General features: G+C 30.5%; 3 protein-coding genes and 1 pseudogene across 4 annotated transcripts; 2 read left to right on the forward strand and 2 right to left on the reverse strand.

Annotated features, from left to right (window-relative positions):
- Nucleotides 1-241: 241 nt before the first annotated feature.
- Nucleotides 242-3,161, reverse strand: LOC124843018 (putative prolyl 4-hydroxylase 4). Its single transcript, XM_047319639.2, has 7 exons — nucleotides 2,905-3,161; nucleotides 2,766-2,823; nucleotides 2,573-2,677; nucleotides 2,426-2,483; nucleotides 1,572-1,747; nucleotides 848-917; nucleotides 242-723 (listed from the first exon to the last, which is right to left on the reverse strand). The coding sequence occupies exons 1-7, from the start codon at nucleotides 3,033-3,035 to the stop codon at nucleotides 428-430; spliced, it is 894 nt and encodes a 297-aa protein (XP_047175595.1). The 5' UTR covers nucleotides 3,036-3,161; the 3' UTR covers nucleotides 242-427.
- A 1,572-nt stretch (nucleotides 3,162-4,733) lies between these two features.
- LOC124843017 (PH-response transcription factor) lies at nucleotides 4,734-7,934 on the reverse strand. 2 transcript variants are annotated; one of them, XM_047319638.2, is made up of 9 exons: nucleotides 7,518-7,934; nucleotides 7,369-7,437; nucleotides 7,184-7,240; nucleotides 6,919-6,988; nucleotides 5,872-5,946; nucleotides 5,453-5,713; nucleotides 5,234-5,276; nucleotides 5,059-5,137; nucleotides 4,734-4,987 (listed from the first exon to the last, which is right to left on the reverse strand). In XM_047319638.2, the coding sequence occupies exons 1-9, from the start codon at nucleotides 7,794-7,796 to the stop codon at nucleotides 4,895-4,897; spliced, it is 1,026 nt and encodes a 341-aa protein (XP_047175594.1). In that variant the 5' UTR covers nucleotides 7,797-7,934; the 3' UTR covers nucleotides 4,734-4,894. The 2 variants fall into 2 exon arrangements, with proteins under 2 accessions (XP_047175594.1, XP_047175593.1); XM_047319637.2 differs by having other exon boundaries at nucleotides 5,453-5,716; nucleotides 7,518-7,933.
- A 5,944-nt stretch (nucleotides 7,935-13,878) lies between these two features.
- On the forward strand, nucleotides 13,879-15,008 carry LOC124843019 (uncharacterized). Its single transcript, XM_047319640.2, has one exon. The coding sequence runs from the start codon at nucleotides 14,042-14,044 to the stop codon at nucleotides 14,519-14,521; it is 480 nt and encodes a 159-aa protein (XP_047175596.1). The 5' UTR covers nucleotides 13,879-14,041; the 3' UTR covers nucleotides 14,522-15,008.
- Nucleotides 15,009-21,978: 6,970 nt separating this feature from the next.
- LOC124843024 (protein DMP2 pseudogene) lies at nucleotides 21,979-22,987 on the forward strand (annotated as a pseudogene).
- Nucleotides 22,988-23,795: the final 808 nt, after the last annotated feature.

A 23,795-nucleotide genomic window follows, 5' to 3' on the forward strand; every position in this document is an offset into this window, starting at 1 on the left:
TATCTTGTTAAGAAATATGGTTTTTAAGAGACTCGTTCTGGAGTCTGGTTCTAAATCCTCTCTTTTTAGCCTCATTTAGAAGAGATGTCATTCCTCTCACCCTAGCTTGTTTTAATCTTGTGTCTCAAGATGTTTGGTAATGAAAAGTACTGCCCTCATTAGTTTCACAATGTGTAAAGTGATTTACACGTTCTAATTTTATTTTACAAATATTAAAATAGTCATTGCAAAACAATTCTAATTATAAAATCAAGATAATAATAAATTAATTTGAATTTGTCATATCTTCTTATACATACAAAATAAGAAGTGAATTCTTCCATTTGAAGTGAGGAGATTGAGATGGTAGAACAGCATTACGATGATGCAGAAGTAGTTGAAATCTGAAAGCCGTGGTAGGACCCTGGAAAAGCATTGAGTAAAATTTCTAACATGCCTTGCAGCTCTTCCTACAATAGCCAAGAAGGTCTGAAGATCCAATCATATACTCGGGATTGTTAGTGCATTCTCCAAGGGAAGCCCATCTCTCACAGCTTACATGTCGATCAGAACAGTCCCCTCCATCTCCCACCGTCTTGTCAAACGAGTCTACGTGAATCCACTTTGTTGCCGACCATTTTTCACCTTCGATCACAGGGCATCCAGCGTGGAGACTGCTAGTGTCTGGGGTAGCATTTGTGTGGAGACTGAAGAAAAGAAGTGCATCCCCTCTACGCGGTTTCACTAATGCATTGCCAGGTCAGAAGAAAAGAACAACTACTTAGCACAAATTGAACGGCATAAAACGTGACAGAAAGTATGATACAAAGGAAAACCCGTGAGAGTGATCACTAATCCAATTGCCCACCTGCTATTCCTTTTTTGGCACATTCAGAGAGATCGATACTTGTTTCAGAGCTTCTGCGATGTGGAGATTCCTGTAAGCAAAAACAGAATTCCAGAGCATAATTACATATTGGTAATTAACACCAGAAACCGAACGAACTAAGAAAGGATTTTGAGAATATCATCATATGGACAAATCGATGGCAATGTGATCCTTAAAACAATCATTCAAGGTATAAAAAGAGCAACAATTACTGTTAACAATTATAAAACTATTTTGTCATTAAGACGTTTAAAGGATCAAATTGAGACTAAATTGTAATTTTTAGGACTAATTGGTCATTAGGTTGAAAAGTTCAGATACCAATATGTACTTGTTCGCATTCAATGATCAAATCAATTTTTTTCGTCCTCTTGTCATTTGTCATTAGGTTGAAAAGATATTCAGGAACCAAATTGGTCATTTCCATGTTTTATCTCCAAATTCTCTGCTCACTTTCTAAGTCTTTCACTATTTGGTGACAGAAATGGCATAATATGTCAGCTGAAGTCTTAATGTGAGATATTATGATCTCAATTAAGATGAAACTTTGGCACATTCAACTCACAACTGACACAATATAACGGTACTGAAGGAACCCAGCTGGACATAATGCAAAGAAAAATAACTTTTGACAAACTATTTCAAAGATGCTCTTTATTTTTCGAGGAAAGGCATATATCAATTACTTATGTGTTATACAAACCTCAGCAGAAGGGAACACTGTCTCACCGCCTTTGGTTACATTAGTGAGATACATGAGAACAGTCACGACGCGGTGTCCACCCCGAACAATGTTAACCTTATCAGTGAAGTAATCATAATGCGGGTCGTATTTCTGTCCATGCTCATATCTCAATACTTGTATATCTTCCCCATTTTCTGGAATTCAACATAAATATAACCAGGAAACTGATTGGTGCTTGTTCATAAATAGGTGTGCTTGCATGTACATACAAGAATTTAGACCATTTTCATCATTTAACTTGCACGTTCATTCTATTCTGCAGTCCCAAGCTTTCCAGGCGATAAGTGACACAATAATTTAATATATAATACATACACATATATAGAAAGATAATTTGCAGGTACATACTATTCATTCAGAAATCAAGGGTAAATACTTTCTGATCCTGAAATAATGCATCACTTTTAATGTGGGTCATCTGTTTTAATTAAATCGTACCATATTTAATTAATAACTTTCTCATAAGATTACTTGATTATCATAAAGCAATCTACTCTTCATCCTATTACTTCCCTTTTATTGACGAACTTCCTTTTAAAGCCAAGGAAGGCAAATAAAAAAACATCAAAGGATACACAGAAATAGTGAATTGTATTTATGTATATCATAGCGTCCCACTTATGATGGCGAGAAATCAAACATGCAAATATAATAATTTTATGCATACCCACCCACAAGCAAATTTTCAAACCTTCAGCATTGAAAAAAAAAACACATGCGGAGTAGGGGATGGAAAAAAACTTAAGTCCACACAAACTTCAGAAGAATAGCTTGCAGATTTTCGTGAAGATTTTCTTTATAAGGAGTAGTACCTTTTGGAAGAAAGGTCAATGACGAAATCTTGTCTTCAATTCCACTAACAATAGGATCCTACAGACATTGTAAAAGAAAGTCAAAACAATAATGAAAGTTGAAAAAACTATTCTTTACATCAAACCTACAGATGGCGAGGAAAATACCTTATTCTTGGAAATGAACATGCCAGAGCTTGTTCGAACATCACTCAACGTGCTCTCTCCAGAGAGATTATCAGCCACGGCAGATCTCTTAAGCTCTGATTTGGCCTAAACCGACAACCGAAAATAGCTTAACGGAATAATTAAAGCATCATCAGAGTCCTAGTCTTTGCTTAGATTGGATATGAATACTCACTATAGAGATCAAGTGGTCGCACTCCAAATCCGTGAGGAAACCTTCATACACGAAAGCTCTGCACGCATGGATTCGAATTTCATGAAGTTAAAACATGGAATCGACGCAGAAAGCGAAAAGAGCGAAACAGAGAGCTCACCTTGGCTTCCAGGAAACATGTTTGACCTTGGAAGGGTTGATGATGGAGCTGGCGGAACCCGCATAGGAGCTCCACACTTCATCGCATTTCGATATCAGAAGAAGGAATAGCAAAAACCAAACCCTACTCATTTCCGATTCCGATCAGCACTGGAATTTTCCCGGAAAAATTATCTTTCCTCTTTCTTTCTCTTTCTATCGTTTCACTCCGAGCGGGATGGTGGCTTTGTTTTGTTACCTTTGTGACCTTGCTTAACTGTTTTTTATTTATCATATACAAATTAATTCCTGTATTATTATTTTTAATAAAAACTCTGTCTTAAAATATTTGATATTATTAACTATTAAAGAAAATGTGATCCCAGATCTAACCCACCCTACCTGCTATTAACTATTGACAAATGATTGAAGTTAATATTCTGCATATGAGATGAAGATAATAACAAGCGCTACTATTATTTTAAGTTGAATAACATGATGTTGACTTGTTAGGTTTTGGTGTTGAAAAATCTTTATTATTTTGTGTTGAACTTTCTATTACAATTTTACTGTAGTGCTATAAAAATAGGTTCTAATTCGTGAGGTAACTTGATTTATTACGGATTTGATACGAGTTGAGTTTGAAAAAAATATAATTTTTTTATTTAAATTAGTTTTCAATCTCACTTAAAATCTGACTCACAGATTGAATTCGTGGTAAGTCAGAGTTGGCTTACTAACCCACATAATTTAATTTAATTATTTATTATTTTGTATTTCCATATTATTAGTTAGTATTTTTTATTATATTGTAGATGGGATAAAAAAAATATGTTTCAAGAAAGATATTATAAATTTATCTATTCAAGTCTCTAATATTATAAATGGACAAGTGATACAAAAATTATCAATATTAAAAGCTTATTTGTTCGTGCTTGTTTTTGGATTACGTTTAAATTGTATGATTTTTTTTATTTGAAATTGTCTTTAGAGTTTAACATCATTTTAGAATAAAATTTATTTAGATTTGAATTAAAAAATTATAACTTTTTTATTTTAAAAAATCTATAGTTAAGTGAGTTAGTGAGTCATCCCGTTTAACCCACTAACGGACGAGAGCCTCATTCAAATTTTTTTTATTTTCAAATGATATCAATTTTTTTACTGAATATTAGTCATTATTTTCTCAGTCAATGTTAGAGAAGTAATTTTTTTTATAGACGTGAACTAAATTTTTTCAAATGATATCATAATTATTTTTTGTCAAAGACACTAACATTTTTTTAAAAATAATTTATTAGAATTTGTGTCATTGACTTTCAAAATATTAGTCAAGAGCAAAGATAATTTCTTGCCAATGTCAACTAAGATAATTTTTCAACTGATATATCAATCAAAAAATCGACAAAAAAACTCTGCAACAAAATTATAAAAGTAAAATAAAATTGATCCATGTTAACCTAACGAAATGCTGTGTTATTAATTTATGTAATTAAGAGATTTTTAGAAAAGATATTATTTTATTAAAAAGTATTTTATGATTACGTATCAAAATATAAAGGACTAAAATGATATCTTAATTTAAAAATAAAATTATGTTGATAATAAAAAACAATTAACAAATATATGAATAGTTTTTCAACTGTGCTATTGCTTAATTTTAATTTATTTATACTTTTGAAGGTGATAACTTTAAGTAAATTTTATAGTACATCTTTCCACTCTATTTCATCTTTCTTTCTTTTTCTTTTCTCTCACTGTTATTTTTATTTTTTTTTGTCAACATCCTAAGGACTTAAAAGAAATAATTGTTGTTGAATGACTTCATGAAAACTAATGAGAAAATTGGAATGAGTCGAGAAATGAAATATACTGGTTTTCATATACAAAAATTATTGCGTTACATAATAATTAACGAGATAATTTGATATACAGGGGAAAAGGAGATGCTATAAGGATATGATAGTATCCATTATTACAAACTGGGAATAAAACTTCCCCTAAGCACAACATCAATGGACATTGCGATTAATCAATCCTTCAAATACATTGTACAGATCATTGTTTTCAGGCCCAAAAATTTCATCAGCTTTCCGTAGTGTCTCCTATAGTTTTTTACACAGATATGTATCAATACACTGAAAGTTGAGAAAGGAGACAAGGCAGGAGGGCATACCTCTTTTGTTTGTCTATGGGAGTTTAATTCTTTAACATTTGCCAAGAATGCACCAAATTGTTCGTAAGACAAACGGTTCCTAACAATAACAAACACCAGATCAAATACAAGACAACTACTTATCACAAAAAGGTGACACCTTTCCATAATTTTCAATGCATCTAAGATCTCTCACCTGACTTGGCGAAAGAACTCTTTTCCATCCACCCGCGTTCGTCCTATAACAGCCAGTAAGAAAAAATAAAAGTCAGCTGAAAAGCTATGATCATTCAAACAACAAAAAAGTAAGCATCTACTTCTTGGTGTATGCATCCTAGGTCCAAGAAAATCGACACTGCGACCAAATGAAAACATTCTTAAATACAATGTATTTGCATGAGTGCTACAGTCTTACCGGTTTGTGATCCTGTTCCTGCATCAGAGGTTGAAATTGAGCCCTGAGTTAAGGAAGAGGAGGAAAACACAGAAGACCTATCATCAAACATGCCTCTTGTGGTTGAAAAGGAAACCGAATGTCGCCTTGGAGATACAGGTTTGGATGTTCTCGTAGGTGATACTGATGCAGACAGATTAGGAGGGGAACCAGGGGGAGTAATCCGAGGGGTGGAACCTTGAGATGCTAAGAGGAGATTCTGTGGTACTCTAGGTCTTGGGGCTGCTATAGTGGAATGGAAAAGAATACAAGGAAGGTCAGGGTAGACATGCAAAACAGAACTATCAAAACAGACGCCATATTTTATGGTCTTCGACTCTCTGTTAATGCAGAATTAAATGAATGCCTATCAATCCATTGCTTCATAAATGACTACTCACCATCAGATTCGGGTTCTTCGACCAAAGAATTTCCTGTTGAAGAAGATATAGAAGGTGCCAATGAAGCGTCATTATCTGCAATAAAATGAGAATTTCTCAAAACTGATGCAGCTTAAGGACCTTGACCATGAGGATCTCTTTGAAAAAGCAGGAGAACAAAGAGGTTTACTTCCATTAATCTCCTTATGACACTATAGGTCTCTCTCTCCCTTCTCCCAAATAGAAGCCAAATTGTTTTCATCAGTGTTCTGTCCGACAAATTTTAGACGTTCATTCAAGTCAAATTGGTTTACTTACCTCTCAGAATTGGATTGTCAGCAAACGTCGAGAATAGAACAAGACTAACAACACAGTCAGCTATTTTATTCTTGACCGTGTCTTTTTATTTAGCAGCACAACACAACTGATTGTCTAAACAGAAAAAGACAAGCAACTCCTATGCAAGATTTATGACCATGTGCTTAGGAAATGGTGGATCGCCCAGGGAAACGTGTAACATTTTCTCTCAAGACATGGAACTGCCATGGTCACCATAGAAATGGACAGGATCAAAATCCTAACAGTTTATGGATAACCATTACCATTATTAAGAGATTAAACCACTGGAAACACTATATCTGTCAGTGTACACATCGAAGTGATAAGATACCGACTTCATATTTGAAAGGGTTAAGCAATTTTCTGAAGTGCACGGCAATTTCTTTATATGGTCGTTACGAAAAAGGAAATGAGTTTGTATGTAAGAATTTGAAGTTGCTAGATTGCCAATAAGTCTATACTACCACATAGAAGTAAGACCCAACACGCTAAAACTCATTACATGAGTAAAATAAATGAAGGTTTAATTCCATTAGGGAACTACATCTTTTCGTCCTTACAATTACAAATACATATTTTAATCTCTCCCGACCAACATTGTACAAACGAGTAATCAAACAAATGAGTAATCAAACAAACGGCCTAAATGAAAATGTAATTTACAAAGGGCACCAAGAATGAGCAAAAATGCAAATTTATACAGGTGGATATCATACGAGTTGAAAATACCTCCAAACTGTGACGTGGAAGTAAAATTTGATTGGTTCTGTATTTTAGCAACAATGTCTGGAGCTCCTCCCTGTGCCAAAAACCAGTAAATGCCAAGTGTTCCGTAAGTACCATTATAACATAAACAACTCATACATTATAATTATAACGAGTACAATTGAGAAAAACATGATGAATGAATTAAATAGGCCAAATTAGTGCATGAAACAGAACACCAAACTCTCCTCATCAAATTGAGACTAAAAAACTAACCAACACAACTTACAGAATTATCATCCTCTTCCTGAAGTGATTGCATAAGCGTCTTTCTGAAAACCTCTAACTGCATACACACATTAATACAACAATTCAAAAAGCCATCCAACTTAACGAGACTAAAATTCTGCCCAGCTAAAAATACGTTATAATCGAAATTGAGTATGTATAGGAACTAAATCCATTAAAATGCACCTTGGAGACATCTCGATTGAGCTTTTTGACAGTGTTGGAAAGCGAAGCATTCTCCTTCAGCAAGCTCTCCTGTAACCTCAACCATCAAAACCAGTTATTAAGCGTGCTTGCGCGCGTGAACGAGAGAGAGAGAGAGAGACGGTTGGAACCTTATCTTGTTCGGCGAGGAGTAGTTTGTCGGCGGTTTCGGAGAGGGAGGCGTCGAGGGAGTCGATTTGAGACTGAAGGTCGGCGATGAGGTTGTCTTTGTCGGCGATCTGAGTGCGAAGTGTGGACAGCTCTGATTCGAGGGAGTTGACACGTGTCGATAAGGCAATGGAAGTGATTTTGCGAGCCACATCGAGCTGCTGGAAGGGATCGGACGGTAGTACTTGCATCATCTCCTCGGGAAGATCGAAGTTTGCAGTACCACCCGATTCCGCCGCCATAGCGGGTGTTACCTTACCCTCTTGTTTCTGTTTTTAATATAAATATTACTATTGTATGTTTTTTGTTTTTAGTCTGGGTTCCTTTTGTTTATTTTATGTTTGGTGTGTCTGATATCATATTGTGCGTGCTATGAGAACACAGAGGAGACGCATCGATGGAGCGTTCTAAATACTTGTTTATTTTATTTAATAATTAATCATTTAATATTGTTTTATTACAAAATATGTGGTTTTACATGGTTGGAGGATGGATAGGATTGGGATAAGAGACAAAGGACACAAAATGCCAAATCCTTATTTCATTCATTAACGTCCATGTGGAGTGGGATTTGGTTATGAAAAAAATAAAAAGTATATATTATTAGTTAGATTGAATATTTAATTAAAGTATCTTGTAAATAATATTTAGTTTTTATAAACAATAGGAGTATTTGTTTTTTCCTATCATTATTTTTTCATTAAGTGGTATTTAAATGGAGGTGGGAATTTTTTATCTACGTTTTAATTCTTGATGGCAAAAGTTGGTAAGATAAATATATTTTATTAGTTAAACTATTAATTTATTTAGTAATATAAAATATTATATAATCATAATTTTATTAATTTAGTGTTGATTAATAAATATAAAATGTTATAAGAATAAAATATTTATATACAAAAAAATTATTAGTGAAAGTCACAATAGAAAAAAAAAAATTGAAAACCATTAATACAGAGAAGAAGAGAAAAAGTTGGACACAACATAGGATACAGGAGAAAAATTCTGATTCATTCGTCACCTTAGGACAGAGTTAACGCATTGTTGCCAACTCAATCGATACGACTTCATTCATATAATTTTTACAATTTTAAGACCCAATTTATACACTTTTAAAATTGGATACCAAACTAAAAAAACATTTCAACATAGGATCAATAAGCATTTAAACCTTCAAAATATCTAATTTGAAAACAATTATTTAATACATTATATTGATAACTGAATTGATAATGATTATTTAATTTAAGTAAAAATCTATTAGTTAGATTGAATATTTAATTAAAGTATCTTGTAAATAATATTTATTTTTTTTAAATAATAGGAGTATTTTTTTCCTATCATTTTTTTTTCATGTGGTATTTAAATGTAGGTGGGAATTTTTTATCTACGTTTTAATTCTTGATAGCAAAAATTGGTAAGATAAACATATTTTATAAATTAAACCATTAATTTATTTAGTAATATAAAATATTATATAATCATAATTTTATTAATTTAGTGTTGATTAATAAATATAAAATTTTATAAGAATAAAATATTTATATACAAAAAATTATAAATGAAAGTCACGGAACGAATTAAAAAAGTCATTCTTCTTTTTCAAGAAATACTAAAAATTGTAAAGGATAATCCTAACGAGAAAGATGAAGCTACAATTAAGAAAGAAAATAAGGTTTATTTTCATCTTGATCAATACGTGGATTTTGTTATTTTTTAGAGATCTCCAACACCAATTAAACCTAAGAGGCTTGAAATATTATGCATAAAATATATTGTTTTTCTAACATATATAACATTATAAAATATTATATAATTATAATTTTATTAATTTAGTGTTGATTAGTAATAGTAAAATGCTATAAGAGTGTAAAATATTTATGTACAGTAATTTATAAATGAAAGTCATACAATAAAATATATTTTTCAATTAAAATTATGACCACTAGATTATAAGAAAACAAGACATTTTTTTTATTTTCAAAAAGTACTAAAAACTGCGAAGAATAGTGATAAATATGAGGCTACAATCAAGAAAGAAAATAAGGTTTATTTTCATCTTCATCAATGTATGGATCTTGTTAAATTTTCAGAGGATCTCTAACCCCAATTAAATTTAAGAGGCTTAAAATATACAATACATAAAGCATATGAAGATGCTTAGAAGACCAATAAAATAAGTTGTACTATGCATATGAATTTGTTGCCCGAAATTAAATAAAATTTAACTTTAAATTACCTTATTAAGTTTTAGTTGTTAATGAATTTAACAAGAGCTCATGAAAAATCATATAGATCAAGATTCGAAATAGGTTTTAAAAACATTTCCTTTCAAATTTGATTACATCATATGGTTGAAATTAAAAAAATTAAGGACATACAAAAAATATAAGATTGAGAAACTAAAAAATTCTTCACATATTCATAGAGTAAATAAGCATAATTTGGACCCCCAAAATTTGAATCTTATTACACAACTATTTAAAATTATATTAGAAAAGACACAACAAATATATACGTGTTAAAGTCTGTTGTACATTTTAGTCAATAATCATGTTAGGGTCTAGTGAGATGAGATGATGACAAAATTGTAGCAATATCACCTTATGTGTTACTTATAAAAAAATTATTATTATTATTATTGCAATTTTTAAAATACTTATTTTTTTAATTGAAATTATAGAATTAGGAAGTTAAGAACTTGCTTAGTTTAGGATTTCTTTTAATTTTTTTAGTTGTGAAAGTTAAACAATATTTTGTAAAATTTTCAACTTTGAATAAATTATTCGAAACATAGAGAAAATAACGATTTCTTTAGTTGAAAATAGAGAGTGGAAAAAATGTTATTTTTAAGATTTATATAAATCTTAGGAAATAAACAGTACTCTGAATTAAAATAAAAGATAAAAACATATTTTTTAACTAATAGTACTCTTAAAATAAATAGTACATGGAAATCAAAATAAGTAGTTACGCGCACGAATGATAGTTTTTATTTTTATTTTTTGAAAGCAAGAAGAATGACAATTTTTTTTTTATTTAAGGAATAATACCTCCAATAAGTACATATGCTATTTAATTTGAACAATATAGTTAAAATTCAAGTATACATATGGCCATTATTTATTTGTTTTGACGATAATTTGTTTTATTCGCAACTAGCCATTAGACATCAAAGTTAGTTTTCCCAATTCAAATGATTGGTTTAGACGAAGTCATAATGTTAGTCTGACCAGCATTTTCATAGTTGTAAAACGAATATCCCAGTATTTTTAATCCGTTCTTTGATTTAAAGTTTTATTTAAAACATTGGAAACTATACTTTTTAAAGGATAAATAATTAAAATAATATTTAGTAATTAATAATAATTAATTAATTTATAGTTTTTTAAAAAAACAGTTTTTTAATGTCGGGTCAACGGGTCAACCGGGTGTGAAGTTTAAAGTTAGACATAAAACAATAAAACAAAACGTCAAGAAAGGCAACCCAGACGAGTCTCCTTTTTTTTTTTCTTAGTCTTCTTTACCGAAGTATAGATGTACGCAACTTCCCTCCTTCTTCAACTACACTCTCATTCTTTTATTTTATTAACATTTTAAAATCGTGTTTTTTTTATTCCTTCCCAAATAGTTTTTTCTTTTGTAGGAATATAAACAAAAAGTATGAGCTATATTGAGGATGCCTATGAATTCTTTAGTAAAAAGGAGACAAAAGCATACTGGATTTGTTCCCACTGTTTCCTTTTTCTTTTGAGTTACTTTTCTAGTGCCAAATTATTGAAAGGAATCGGTCCACGGAATTAGGTATACGCATGTACCTTACAATAAAGAAACAACTCATAAGATTTACAGATTTATCTATGGTGGTATTAACAATGATTGATTTGATCATGTATTTGCTTTGACTCCACCTCATTTGAAGATGCTTGAATTAATGAAAAGTTTATAGGTCCGTTTCCATTATACAAACATGCGTGTATATGTAGATAGTAATCAGCCTTGTTGTTCAATAATCTTAAATTAATGAGCTCAAATAACCAAATAGTCATCAAGACACGTAGAAACTCAGTCAAATGCGCGCCAGCCACCAATAAAATAGTTAATTTTACTTTGTTATGTTATTGGAAGGGAACAAACATTCTATTGAGCACAATAGTGTTACGATTCATCTCAATATTTGCTGAAATATGATATGAAGGAGGGGCAACTTCATATGATATATGGTCTACATACCAAACGTTAGAGTTTTGGTATTTGGGAAGAACAATACCACGTGATGTACTTAATTATTGCCTATATTATTGTTACTCATACACAATTTCGTTGGATGTGAACTATATTTGGTAGATTATACGCTTTCAATTATTACAGGGTTAAAGAATAATTAATTAGGTTAATAAAGCATTTGGGGTGTGGCAGGAACCATGCAAGTTGCAACTTTCGATATTTATCCTTGGAGATGATGGATGTTGAATAAACTTAAATCTGGAATATGTTTTAAATCTTATTTTGTTTTTTTCCGTATATGTCGTGGTGATTTTATTCTTAATTATTAATTCGGATTCAATAATATTGTTATTAATTTAATTTTGATAGAGATAAGATAAATATTGGTAATTTTTATTTTTTATTATTAGATTGAGGTACAGTATTATTGGTATATAGACAGATTAAGTAATATTGTTTGGATTAAGTAGTTTATACATTATTATTTTTTTTTTTATTCTTTGTATTTAGTTTAAGTTTTTATGTACATCTATTTAAAAGATGTTATGGTTCAATAAAAAATTACTACAATGTGTTTTAGCACATTTATTTACTGTATTTGTTACGAATATTTATTTTATGAAGTTGTATCAAAGTTTCTATGTTTCGAGTGCTAAGTAAAGAGAGGAAACAAATAAGAGAATGAAACAGTCTGAGAAAAGAAAGAGCGAAGAACCTTTTTGAGCCTGTTGGATGTTGGAAAAAATTCTAAGATCATTAACATGAGTTCAAAAGCATACATTGTGATATTAAAAAGTTAAAAGACATGTTTAATGTTCTATTGGGTCTTTCGAGGAGGATGTTCGATGTGAGTTACACAAACACCAATAACACTCTCATCCAAAACCTTAAGACAATGCGTTAATGAATCTTTCATCTTTATATATTGCTCTACTTTGTTAGGTTGCTTAAGGTACATAAATCGTGGAGAATAAATAACTATCAATCATTTGATCAAATGTTACAAACACAACTTGACTTGAAAGGAATTTGGAATACTCACAATCAAGATCGTAGAGGATGTGATAAAGGTTATTTTGACAATTTTAGAGATCTACAAAGGTGACATAGAACATATAGAGGTTGACAAAGTTGGTGAAAAGTATGAGTAGCTTGATAAAGTGCAAGGACAACTTGACCATAATGTAGATCTCGACAAAAATGGTTGAGATGTTGTTAAACTCGATGAAGATGATTGAAGCCGTGATAATTAACAAACTTAGAGGTAAAAATTACAAAAATAAAACATGATAAAATATTGGAATTTGAAGAATGACAAGTGAGACCATCGAAGATTTTGATGAAAATGATATAAGAAACTGTGAAAAAAAATATGAAGAGATATTGTATTTAGAGAAGTTTAATTGAATACTTCGAGAAAAAGTGAAAAATATTAACGTAAAAAAGTTAAATATTAAAGGAATTGACATAAAACTATATAAAATAAGAACTTAGCAAATGTTAAGAATGAAAACCTCCATCACAATGAAGTAGCTGTTGACAAGTTAAATTTTAGAAACAATGATATTATAAATAAAATGATGAATGATTAGTGTAAGAATCACAAGAGTTATGAAAATAAAGTTGATAAAAATTATAATTATAAAAAAATGACAAAATCTAAATTTGATTAAAAAAAATAAGCTTAATGTGAGATGATGTATATGAAAATTATAATGCATTTTAATAAATAAACTTAAATTAAAATTATATATTAAATATATATTTATTATATGTATGATTTTTATTACAGGGTTAAGAAATAATTAATTAAATAGGTTAATGAAGCATTTTGGGTGTGGGAGGGACCATGCAAGTTGCAACTTTGGATGTTTATCTTTGGAAGTGAGGGACAACTGGAAGTGAAAAGTAAGGTGACGGCGTGAGTATTGGTGAGGAAAGAGTAACGGAGAACGTTAAAGATCTGGTCATAGAAGAACAGCTGTGGGTAATTTGGTGACGCGTCATATTGGTTTATTGGAAGGTCGGTGGGAAGCTAACCCTCTCAGGCCCACCCTGGTCTCCTTCTACACCTGCTATATATTAACCCTTCCACCATGCCATTTTCTAAAACCATCTCTCCTCTCACACACGCACGCTTCACCCGTGTTTCTTCTCGTCTCTCTCCTCAACACACAAACCAACCTCCTTCCTTTTCATTTATTTGCTTCTCAGGAGTACTTTTCCTTTCATTTTTTAACTTTTCTTTCAATTTTTTGTCATGGCAACCCAAATTTTGCGGCCTCAAGACTGTCTGGTGGAACGAATAACCGCTCCGCCGCCGAACTTTTCCCACCGAAGGAGTTCCGCTAATCGCTGTAATTATTATTACTACAACAACCATGTCGCTGCTTCCAGGTCTTCCCGGAAGCCGTTTACCCGACCCGACCAGAGGAAACGGCCTGCTCTCGCTTCTGCCCTACCAGTGGTTGTGGACTCCACCGCCGCCGCGTACAGGAGATCTAGCGGTGACGATTCGCGGTTGGCCAGGAGCCACGGCTTGGAGAAGGTTACGATTCTCCGCAGGGGCCAGTCGCTTGATTCGGCCGTGAAGTGCGACGTGTACGCCGGATCGGCGTTTGCGATGTCTCCGTCACCGAACGCGCTTCCTCTGCCTTCGTTTCCGACGAAGAAGAACTCCTCGGCGGCGTTTGATGACTCCGCCACGCGAGATCTGAGGCGTCTGCTCCGTCTCGAATGAAAAATATCCGGGTTCCAGTTCCGGGTTTTCGAATCGGGTTGGATCCGACAAAATATCCATGTTCCTCTTCCTCTCTCGTCTCTCCTCTTTTCATCACCTAGAATCTTCCCTCCCTTACCGCTACCGTTACGCATCTCCCGTTTTAGTTCTGTCCTGACTGTGATTTTTTTAAACGGATGGATGGATCTGAAGTTGGGGGTGAAATGGTTAAAAAGTTTGGAGTAGTTGAAGGAGTCCCGAAACTGTGATTGAAGTTGTAGCATACTTTGGGTTGTTTATTAGAACATTAAAATATGTAAACATGTAACACTAATGTCAGTCTTAGAGGGAAATTAGAAACGAAGAAGTGGAAAGGGTAAGAAGGTAGTTGTGTAAAATCCCCTAAGAGTTAGGGATCTGCTTTATGTTGGATTCGGTCTATGATCAGTGTGAAGTGATTAGTTTATGATTCTGTGAAATACAGTGAATAGTAACGAATTGAACGAGTGATTCTGTGTGTTGGGAAAAACGTAACCCATACAAATAATATGACTCACCTACTCACCTTGGTAAAAAAAGTAAGGTGTTGGGTCAAGTAAAACTAACAAAAATATTAATAATAAAAATTAACGAATTAACTGTCTTAAAATAAAATATTTCTATTTTATATTAATAAAATAAAATAATATTTTTTTAAATAAAAAGAAAATCAAAATTATTTATATCTATTTTATTTTTATTAATATCAAATCAAATATTACTAAATCTAAAATTAATAAAATAAATTTTAATAAATTTTTAAATTTAAGTTTATTCCAATAAACTTTTTCATAAATTTAACTTTTTTAGATTTTAATGAATTTTTAAAATTTAAGTTTATTTCAATAAACTTTTTCATAAATTAATTTTTTTTTTTCTTCTTTCGGATCGGATTTTTTCTTTCAATTAGATTTTACTTCTTACTTTTCTTTATGGCTTTCTTTTTTTTTTTTTATCTTGGTTGATCTAAATATTTTGATTGACTTTGTTATGTGCTGTGCGACTTTTTAATAAGTTTGACCAATTTCTGATCTTAGACAATTTCTAATAATTTTGGTCGATATCTTCATTGGGTTCTTCTTAACATTTTCATTTTTCTCTTCGTCTGATTCAAGAACACTAGATATTTCCTTTTTCTTTTTAAGAGTCGTCTTCTATAGTTCCTCAAGCTCAATCTTCTGTTAATTCATAATTTCATTAGCTTCACCTAGAAGTCTTCCTATTCGCTAAATCTCTTCATCTTTTTGTTTAAATTATTTTTTCATGTTTTTCTTCTCTACAATTGTTGCATCCTTAACTAAGATAATTTCATCCATTATTGTGATTCGGCTCTTTATGTCCATTGCATCCGAGTTCTTTGTCATCAACAAAATTCTACACTCTTCTTCCACGTCTTCAGTAAGGAGATTCGTCTCGCTCTTTGTTTCGGTCTTGCAATGCTTTGTAATATGGCCTGTCTTATTAAAATTGTAGTACTTGTTTTATCTACACTCAATTGTATAATGGTCATACTTGCCACACTTAAAACACTCAACACTCATTAAAACGCCAATTCTTCTGATCGATTTTCTCTTCATCATCATTCTCAAAATTACCTCAGTCACGTCCACCTCGTCCCCGACCTCCTCGTCCTCTATCGCCAGGACCTTGGTTTTGAGTAATCCGAGTTTTATTCGAGTGAAACTGTACCTGTAGTGCTTGATTGTCGGGTTCCCTCTTTTTCTTTTTCTTCCTCAATTCGTGGGCTTTTAATGACCTAGCTAACTCCTCCACAGTGATAGTTGACAAATCTTTTGTCTCTTCAATAGTGACCACGATACTTTCAAAATCATCTGTCAGATTTCTCAAGATCTTTTCCGCAACCCGGTTAAGAGGAACCTCTTCTCCATTCATTCCGAGTTGGTTGGCCATCTTCTGCACTTGAGTTATGAACTCAACAACTCCCTCATTTTAATCCATCTCCATATGTTCAAACTCTCTTTTGAGAGCTTGTACTCGAACCTACTTCACGCGAGTATCTCCTTTGTATGCTACCTTCAGAATTTCCCATGCTTCTTTTGCTGACTTTGCATTAGCTATTTTCTCGAATCCAGATTCATCCACTGCATTATACAAAAAGTACATATGTCGTTCACTTGTGTCTTTTTCAATGCAGCAATATGTTGGTTTACTATCTGATGCTCATTATCCACTATGTCCCATGCGTCTTGGGATCCAAGAAGAACCTTCATCTGCAAAGACCAATTATCGTAATTGGTATTTTCTGACAATATTGGCACACTCATCCTATTGACTACCTTTGTCATCTCTCACAAAAAAAATCAAGCACTCACTTTTTTTCTCTCTCGGTACTCATAGCTCACTGTTGGAAAAAACGTGACCCACATAAATAATATAACTCTTCAATTCACTGATGTTACTTTTCATTAAACCTTGACAACTTTAAGTAGGTGCAAATAGGACCTTGGGTCAAGTACAAATAATAAAAACTAACAATAGAATATTAACCAACTTAAAATAAAATCTACTTAATTTATCTCTATCTTATATAAATAAAAGGGTTAAATATGTTTTTAGTCCATAAACTATTGGTCGTTTGTGGTTTTCGTCCCTCAAAGTAAGGTACAATTTGGTCCTCATTCTTTTCGAAACGTTCGTTTTAGTCCTCGGAATTTTGGTTTTAGTCCTCATTTGTTGCTAAATGAGGACCAAATTTTTAAACAGTGTTTAGTTTTCGAGGACTAAAACGAACGTTTCGAAAAGAATGAGGCTAAATTGTACCTTACTTTGAAAGAGGGACGAAAACCAGAAACGGCCAATAGTTTAGGGACTAAAAACATATTTAACCCTAAATAAAATAAAATAATACTCTCCTAAATACAAGGAAAATCAAAACTACCTATATATCTATTTTTTCTGTATCAAAATCAAACCAAATATTACTAAACCCAAAACTAATAAAATAAAATTTTAATGAATCCCTAAAATTTAAGTTTATCACAACATTTTTTGTTCCGTCAGAAATTACTTCTTCCTAAATTTTAAATTTACATAAACTAATTATACATTATAGATTTCATTTTGGTATTATAGCAAATCAAAATTTCAAATTCTACATTTAAACTACAGATTAAATTATTTATTAAATCAATTTTGAAGATTGCAATGTAAAATTGTTCAAAAGCTTAATCTTATGTCACCGGTTTTCCAAAAGACTAAAGCTTTGTTCTTTTGTAGTGATTTGGGGAGATGATTTGAATGGATTTGAGTAGATTTGAGGATAATTTTGTTGTTGTTTTTTTGAGTGAATTTGTAAGTAATTGAGTGTGGATTTGAAAGTAAAGTTTGTGAGAATTAATGTAGGATTTGATTGATGTGACAGATAAAAAAATTTGTTTAATTGATAGAAATTGAAGATTATCAAAATGTCCATAGTTTTTAATGTAATATAAAATGATAATTGCTAATGGTATATTTAATTGTAAAAAGATTTATAAAAAGTAAAAAATTAACATTAATTTTTAAAATTAATTTTAATATTATAAAAAAATTATTTTAATAAAATAATAATAATAATATATTATTATTATTATTATAATTATTATTAATTCATCCCTTCTAAATATTACATTCCAACATTTTTATATAAGGATAAAACTGACAATTAGAATAAGTCTGTATAAATCTTCGCATATGAGAGAGAATTGAAAAACTTGTTCATCCTGCAAATCAGCTTCTATCGCTTGCAAATCCTTTAAAACAAACATGCATTAATTTCAAATCCATCTACCCTGATCAATGATAAGATCAAAACGAATGCACGGTAAAGAATGTCATTGTTCACTCAGGTTAAAATAGTAATTGCACTACTTCTTTTTCCAAGTACAGCAGCATGAGTATTATTCGAGTCATTATTTTGATGTCTTTTATATACCAACTTTTACTTTATATATTTGGAAATTTTTTAATAACGATTTTTATAGAAGTATGAAAGAATAACTTATTTATAACTGAATATCAACTTATTCATAAAGGAAAGTTATTTTTGCTATAATTTATCTTTTTTTTTTTAATTTCTACATATATTACAGTTTTAGTTTCTGAAAAGGATAGTTTTAATTTATTATATATTTCTGCTATATAGTATTATGCAATAATTCATTTAATGACATGCATTTATTGTACATTTATTTGTAGATATTAGTTGCTATTTAGTAAAAAAATTATGAAACGTGTCCTATTTTTGTTATTACCTTTCTTCTCAAAGCAACTTATCAAAAAGTCCAACAGGGAAAACTTTTGTTTCTTTCCTCTGTAGTGGTTTATAATACAGACATAATTCAGAAGTTATTTCACAACACTCTTTTTTTTAATTACCTTTTCAAACATTTTAATTGTTAAGAATTCCTGCATATGTAATTCATAACATATATTTGTATATTTATTTATAATTTTATTATACAGTGAGAAATATATTTTTTTATATATTTCATTTTTTACTTAAAGAAAAATAAAATAAATAAAACATGAAGACAATGATACTGAAATAACGAGAAAAAGAAGAATAAATACCTTACATAAATTTGATATTAGAAAAGAAAACCAATAGATAGTTGTGTTACCTCTGTGGTGTGGTGCTTCCTTATGTCAAAACCGTTTGTGCCTCTTTCTAAATTTGTTGTTTTTCTCTCTAAAATAGGTTTAGAATCTTTTTTCCCCTCTTTTACATGACATGCTTAATAAATATATAATCCTAAAGGAATTGATCTTCCTCACCATATGTTACAAAAATTAAATCTAATTATTATCAAGAATATTATCTCTGATTATTAAATTCTATATTTTTCCAACTTAGAAATATTGATGCAACACATTACAAAAAATCAAATTATAACATAATATCATATATAATAATTTTAATTATTATAAAAAATATTACTTTTAATTTATTAGAATAGTATCTTTATCGTATGGTGAGAGATATAAATACCACAAACCAGAGATGAAGATATATATAAAACCCATAATTCATGAAAAGAGACGTGATAATTAAAAGCAAATTAAATTCTTCTTTTTTTTTTATGCTAAAATTAGAGTTTGAAAGTCTAAAAGGAACTTATTTTACCTTTTTTTTCTCACCTGCCATTAATTAAAACCATATCTAAAAATAAAATCTATATCTATATCTATATCCTGACAAAATTGAAAGTTGACATGTTTCATATAACTTAATATGATTTAATTATTTTTAGTATAACATAATTTATATGTATTTCATATAATTATTTTAATTTATTAGAATAGTATTTTTCTCTACTTGGGAAATATTTTTAAAATATTTTCTGATAGCTTCGTATCATAGAGATTTTTAAGGATATAAATAGTAAAAAGTGGAAGTAAAGATAAATTGGACTCTTCCATTTTTTTTATACTAATATTAAAGTTTGAAAGTAAAAAAAAAAACTTATTTAACTTTTTTTCACCTACCATTGATTAAAACTTTATTTTTTATTTTTAAAAACAGATTCCTTTTATCCTGACAAAATTAGAAGTTGACATATTTCATATAGTTTCATATTTTAATATTATTTAATTACTTTTGATATAGAATAACTAAAATGTACTTCACATATGAAATACAATATTTTAATAAATTTCATCTTATTAATTAAAATAATTATATAATTTCAATTTGTTTGATAAAAATATATTTTTATCAAATTGCACGGATGTGGAAATTAGTTTGTCTAAAAATACTTGTTCAACTCGGAAGGACTTGACATGTCCACTACTGTCTCGTCTGAAAATGTTCAATATATTATGTCACAATCAGAAACGAAAAAAACAAATATATATTACATGATTTACATTCATAAGAAAAACAAAATCTTGATTACATAATTCCGTACTCTACATCTAAGGTTTTTTTCTTTTTTGTTGCTCTTTTAATTGATTTATTAAATGTGTAATAAAGTTCGTTGCAAACTTGGTGGTGTTAGGATGGTCAGCATAAGGTGTTGGGTCTATTTCAAACTCTAACTAACCACCGAGAGAGTCTAAGAGTGAAAATTTGAAGAAACAGAAGAAATAATAATAAAAAAAAAGAGTGGAAAACCTGTTATTACCAACCAATTCTGGAAGAAAGATTAAGATATATATATATTTTACTTGACTTAAGTGAATTTTTTTTTTATTTACTGTGAAACTTGTAACATCATGGAACTAATTGTATGAATGTTTTGGTTGTTCTTTGTATACTTAAAATATTATTTGTCTCTCTTAATAATTTTCATTATATATAAACAGTCATAAATGGAAAATTCACAACATATTTAACAAGCATGAGAAAAAAGTCGTAAAATAATGAAAAAAAATGTTAATTTTTGGACACCATTTCCTTAATAGGAATAATTAAAGTTAAATTGAAATCACTTCAATATTAGGTATTTTTCATTGAGTTCCTAATAAATTATTTTAATTAAAGTATTTAAAATATATATTTTAATTAATTTAAAAATATTTTGATCTCAATCACAAGAGAAGATTTAATTATTTTTTTTAATAAGACAAATATTAGTGATTAATATTTTGTCAGTGGAAGAGTTAATAATGCATAATTTCTATCACTTTCATTTAACTTTAATATTAAGCTAACTTTACAACTCCTTATTTAATTAGGATATTTTTTAAAGTTTAATTTGCTGTGAAAACATATTTTCGTTAATTTTTTTATTCAAATAGTTATATTTATATACTCAATAACTTTTTCTTGGCTATATATAGTGTTATATTTAGTTACCTCCGTCTTTCAATTTAACAAGGTAATGTATATGACAATTAAATCCCTAAAACAACTTCCGTTTCAATTTTGTCTCTTCACTTTCACACCTTAACCATCCTTTTTCCCCGTTTTCTTGGATTTCTCATTCACCACTTTCTTAATTGTTATTCGTCGTCTAAGGTTTAGGTTATTTGAAAGTCATTAAATAGTTCGTTGAGTTAGTCTAAGTTATTAGTCAGATTTAATACACCCGTCAATAAAAATACTAAAGAAATTGACAAATTTGGAAGAAAAAGGAATATTTGTTATATAAAAAAATAATCTTATATGCTCCCAAAATCTCAAATAAATACGTTTTCAGTTCTTTAATCGGAAAAAACAATAATTTTTAAGAACTAAAATCATAAGTAATTAAGAGACTAGTATTGTTGGTGCTTGTGATTTTTGTATGGCACTTATTCTGTGTGGTGTGTTCTTTCCTTGTGTTTTCGTTGTAGAAATTTTGGGACCCTTTCAACGCGCATGGCATTGAAAATAATTAATGCAGTATACTGTAGTGCAAGCCTTGGTCTTTGCTAAGCTAACGAAGAGATTTCAAAGCTCATAAATGTCTTAACCATTCTAAATACAATCATAAACGAACTTCCTATATTTCTGCTTCCACATTCAATCAACGCTACAATCTCATCAGATAGAGAAGAAGAAAACCTGAAAATGGTTGAAGAGAGTTCGTCGGAAAAAACGAACAGCAGCCGTACCAGGCGTGCGACAAACACCACAATCTCAGCAGCCGGTAACTTGGTAAAGCTTCTCCCAACAGGCACAGTGTTCGTGTTCCAGTTCTTGAACCCCGTCGTCACCAACAGTGGTCAATGCAACACCGCCAACAAGTGGCTCAGCGCCATTCTCCTTCTGCTCTGTGGCTTCAGTTGCGCCTTTTCCTCTTTCACTGATAGCTACACAGGCAGTGATAATCAGAGGCACTATGGCTTCGTAACACGCAAGGGACTCTGGCCTTCTCCGGCTTCCGAGTCCGTTGATTTGTCAGGATACAGACTCGGGGTTTCGGACTTCGTCCATGCTGGTTTATCTTTGTTAGTGTTTGCGGTGTTGGGGCTGTTGGACACCAACACCGTGCACTGTTTCTACGGTGGTTTTGAGTCAACTCAGAAGACTCTGCTTCAGGTGCTGCCCACAGTTATTGGGGTGTTAGCTGGTTGGGTGTTCATGATTTTCCCCAATACTCGCCATGGAATTGGGTACCCTTTAACTTCTGATTCTAACGAAACCACCCCAAAGTCCACTGATACTATTACCGACCCTCAGAAAAACCCGACTGACAATGTTTAGCATTAATAACACTTCGTTGCCATGAAAATATGGCGCTCGCTGCTGCAGACTACGCGCATTTCTGCATGCATGGCAGGAAATTTTACTGTTCTGGGCTTTTCTGTTGCCTCTAACGATAATTTTCTTTTGCTTTTCTGCGACTTGTACTGTGATGAGTAGTGTTTGATGGTCGAAACTTGGGTTAGCGTTGTGTATTTGACCAGATTGCTTTTCAGCGACTTGGGTGTACTGTGACGTTCTATTGTCTATCTCATACCATATTTGTTTCGGATTTAAGAACATTTCATAGACACTGCGTACGTAGTTTCTACTTACGCCCTTTTATTCTTTACAAAAAAACTAAATAATATCTTTTATTTTAATTAATAATATCTTTTATCTTTAAAAATTATACAACTTAGGTTTTTTTTTCATATAAACAGTAGTATAAAATTATATTTAACTTAATCTCATAAAATTATATTACAAAAGATGAAGTTTTGTATAATCTCGATGATTAAAATTTATCGATAATATTTAATATTTGTGGATAAAAAAAATTATTAACAGATAAAAATTCTTTAATAAAATCCATTTTATTAAATTTTATCATCGAACAATAATTTCGTTGATAATTATTAATAAAAAATTTATTTACAATTTTTTTAGTAATTATTGACAAAAATTTTGTTAGTTGAATTTGTTGGAAATTATCGAATTTGATTCCTCTCCTTCTTTATAATGTTTTTTTTCCTTGTCAATTTTTGTGTTTGTAACATTTCTTCTTCAATTTCTTTTTATTCTTCAAACATGGAATTTGGGTAAAATATTTACAATTATATTTATTGATAAATTTGTTTGTCGATAAATCTAATAAATTATATAATTATAAATGAATATTTTGAACGAAAAAATTTGCATTTTTTTATTAGCAAATTTTTTTATCAATAAATCATTTAATTATTGACAACTTTTTAGTTAGTAATTACAATTTATATTACTAATGAATTTTTTTCAATAATTGAAATTTGAATTATTAATAGATTTATAGATAAATTTTACAGATAAAAATAAATTTGTTATTAATTAAAATATTAAAATTTATCTGAAAAATTTATTCAATAATTTAAATTTATCGAGGAAAAT

Source organism: Vigna umbellata, chromosome 1 (genome assembly GCF_029865625.1).
Source record: "Vigna umbellata cultivar VRB3 chromosome 1, Vumbellata_1.0, whole genome shotgun sequence".
Taxonomy (NCBI): Eukaryota; Viridiplantae; Streptophyta; class Magnoliopsida; order Fabales; family Fabaceae; genus Vigna; species Vigna umbellata.